The 3,610-nt window shown below is 53.2% G+C and overlaps 1 protein-coding gene across 1 annotated transcript in view; it reads left to right on the forward strand.

Moving 5' to 3' along the window:
* Positions 1-3,610, forward strand: part of LOC104838273 — a 6,669-nt gene that overhangs the window by 1,604 nt on the left and 1,455 nt on the right. Inside the window, exons 2-5 of the mRNA XM_010577927.1 lie at positions 32-312; positions 934-1,008; positions 1,757-1,893; positions 1,993-2,104. Of these exons, the coding sequence (XP_010576229.1) occupies positions 32-312; positions 934-1,008; positions 1,757-1,893; positions 1,993-2,104 (605 nt within the window). The remainder of the gene's footprint in view (positions 1-31; positions 313-933; positions 1,009-1,756; positions 1,894-1,992; positions 2,105-3,610) is intronic.

Consider the following 3,610-nt stretch of genomic DNA (forward strand, 5'->3'; position numbering starts at 1 on the left):
GCCCCTTTTTTCCTGCCCTGGAAATCGGGAGAGGCAAGGGGACAACCAGAGCAACACCCCCGGGCAAGAGGGGGCAGTGGCAGCGCTGCCCGTGGTGCACAGAACCACCTCCTTCTCCGTCCTCGACATCCTGGACCCTAACAAATTCAACAGCAAACGGCGGCACTGCGCGCTCTTGTACAAATCGGGGGGCTCCGAGTTCCCGCTGGGGGCGGACGAGAAGCCCGAGGACTCAGGGACGGAGCTGGCCCAGCAAAAGGCTCTGGCCGAAGATTTCGACACGTGCAAGAAGTCCGCGGACCTGAGCAGTAAGTAGGTCTTGGGGGGGGGTCGGAGACCCCCCCACCCCCGGTATGGGGAGGGAGGAGGAGGAGGGGGCTGCAGCCGGCTCCCCGAGGGATGCATGCTTGGAAAGACCGGCCTCCCCCGCGGGCAGCCCCGGGAGGTAGATGGAAAGAGGTGGAAAACGGGGTTAGGTTGGGGGGCGGCAGGGAGGGGGGACACGGGCCCGTCACCCCGGGACAGGCCGGGGCTGGCGGCGTGCCCCCCCCCCGGGCCCGGCACCCCGGACTCCCTGCGCTCAGCCCCGCTTGTCCCGGGTTCTTCGACCTGTGCATCCCCCGGGAGCCGCAGGATCAGTCCCGGGCCCGGCTGGGATGGGGACACTTCCCACCATCCTCTTCCTCCTGCCGGGAAGAAGCAGCCCGGGGGGGTGAGCTCCGGCTCCGGCAAACTTGGAAGCGGCTCCTGGGGCTTCGGAGGGCCGGGGATGCGAAAGCCTCTCTCCGTACCCCCCACCTCTCCCCAAGCATTTATGACTTTTATGTATCTTCTCCCCAGCCTCCAGACCCGCTCCCCACCCCCCCCCAGCAGCCTGCCGCCCGTTGCTCTGGGCGACAGATTCAATTTTCTCTCTCCCCTTGGCTTTTTTAGGACAAATCAGACTAATTGTGACAAAATGCTGGTTATCTCTGGAAAAACAATTAAATTCCTTCGATTACATTTAAGGTAAAATGTGCTTAGCAGCGTAAAGAGGCTGGATAATGGGGGAAATCGCCCCAGAGTGGCATGTAGGACTGCCTGGATCGATATCCTATTATCGAATTGTGCATATCTCTTTCAAGCACCTTGCAAACTCTTCCCTAACATCTAAATTATAGGGTCAAAATTCGGATAATTACTCGATTAAAACCTATTACACTTATTAGGGCTCGCTATTGATCGGGAATTGCATTCGACCCAGGCTCTAGATTGCTTTTTCTTTCTGGGTCCAAATAGCCCAACTTTCTCACCTCTAAACACCGCGACTCTGGGGACAGCGGAAGGTTTCCAGGAAAAGACGGGAGTTGTGAAAAATATCTACAGCTCTTCTGTGTCCTGAGAGGGGAGAGAAGGGGCGGCCAGCGCCGGGGGATAAACTTCTCGGCGAGGGAAAAATAATTTCTCGGTGTCTGGGGCGGGAGAGGAGGACTCGGAGCTTTCTAACCCCTCCATAGCACGACTCTTTCCATTAAAATTAGGCAGCGAAAAAGGTCTGGAATCTGCTCCAGCCCCAGCCTTTTACGCATTTCTAATCTCAAAAGCAAAAGCAGGAACGGGACATTAATAGAATTCAAAGGAAATTTTTTAAAAGCAGCGCGTAGCTGGGGTAATTATTCGTCTAAACTCATCTGACTTTTGTCATACTAAATAGATCTGGGCCATCAGAAAGACTGACGAGGTCAGCCTATCGCTAATCTCACACTTTTATCTCCAGACAAGGAGAGAAATGCGACCCTATCACGGCTCTAAAAATAAATATATTTGGAGGCATCACGAAAAGGTTTGCTTCTCCTGCTGACAAGTTCCCCGGATACTTGGCACGTTTAGCCCTTCGGTCCTACCGCCTTAACGGTACGGCAACAGATCTGGGACTGCTCGAAAAATCACGAAATTTAATTCCTCCCTTTCCCCATCGTAATTAATATTAGCTCAAGCCGTGGTTTAATTTAGGAGAAGTGTTCCGAAAAGTGGCTCCGGCCAGAGAAGTACCAACACCCGGAAAATGCAAAGGCTTTCTGGCAAACAGAGTGAAGACAGCGCTTGTCGCACACCGCTCGTTAATGTAACTCATTTAACGTTAAAAAATAACGGTTAAAACTCCGAATTAAATTAACATTTAACGTCTTGCAGAAACCAAGTCGCAACTCCAGCGTCAATCTCCTTCGCCAGTTGTATTCGCGCTGCTTTTTTTCTGTTTAAAGACAATTTTAGCTGAGCCGCGGCTGGGATTTTCTGGAGTTTACTGGAAAAAAAAAATAAACTCTAAAATACCAACGACGCGTCCCCCGACCAGGACGTGCGAAAGCGATGTGCGCTGGCGTTGCGCTCAGTCCCCAGATCTGCCCCGCAGGCGTATCTACACAATCTATAAATTGTTGTTTGCAAAAAAAAAAAAAAAAAAAAAAATTACGGGCTGCAATTTATAACAGATCCTACAGGTTGCAGGATGCTCGTCCGCACGGGCTGTGTCAGATTGGGGAAAATATCCCCAGGTTCAAAGGGGTGTACGGCGGCCGTCACCCGCTTTTTCTGCGCATCGGTTTGGACAGAGAGCTGGAAAGGACTCTTGGTGAACCCCGAGTTATCAAGGGATGTTTTCCCGGTGAAGAGGATTCCAATAAAGTTCTCTGCCCCTTTTTCTCCTAACGAGCCAGCCCTATCCGACGTTAGCCGAAATCAGGTCGTCGAACAAACCGCACTTTTTGAACCCCCCCTAATCTCGTAGACGGGCTTTAGGGTGTCCGGCGTTAGGGTACGGACCAAGTTTGGGGTGCAACAGCGCGTTCAGATTTTTGAGGAAGAAAAAAGTACGCACGGGCTAAGGGTGACAGATGAGCCATTCACTTTCTTTTTCCATATCCCGGTTGAGCAAGTTAAAGGAGCCCGGGTTTAGGGGGTTCCCGGAGCTGCACCCCCGTTGCAGCTGCGAGCGGAGGGAAGTTGAGGAGTGGCTGGAAGCAGCGGCTGAAAAAAAGGGGATTTGGGGGCCTCTGCCCCCCCCCCCCCCCCCCCGGCCCCGGTGCCTCCCACGATCCCCGTCCCCGCGGCGGGGGACCGCGGAGAGGATTTGCCCCCCGGAGGAGTCCGAGCCCCCGACCGGGGTCAGGAGGAGCCGGGTCTCTGGAAAATGCCATTTGCTTTCAGGCTTCGTAATGACAGAACCGTCAGCAGAAGTCCAATAGCCTTAAATATCGGATAATTACCCTGTTCTCCGATGGAGACCCGTTAATTGGAGCGTGATATAAACCCAAATAAATTAAATGACCGTTAACTAGTTTGTACATTACACAAAATGAGTTTAATTAAGTTTGTATCTGCTCTGCTAATCAATACAAGTATTTACTCCACTTTAATACTTCCATCTCGGGAAGTGACAAGAGGTCAAACCGGGCGGAGAAAGGGTTAAAAACGCCAGAGCGGGAAAAAAAACCCCAAACACCGGCGGATCTCCCACCGATGCGGAAATTTCCCCCGCTAAAAGCTTTAAAAACGATGTGACACCTTTGCCGCCCGCTGCCAAAGCCGGGCTGGCTCGGCCCGGGCGGGGACCGTGGGGAAACCCCCCCCA

The sequence above is a fragment of the Haliaeetus leucocephalus genome, unplaced genomic scaffold (assembly GCF_000737465.1).
Source record: "Haliaeetus leucocephalus isolate CR32 unplaced genomic scaffold, Haliaeetus_leucocephalus-4.0 Scaffold51, whole genome shotgun sequence".
Classification (NCBI taxonomy): domain Eukaryota; kingdom Metazoa; phylum Chordata; class Aves; order Accipitriformes; family Accipitridae; genus Haliaeetus; species Haliaeetus leucocephalus.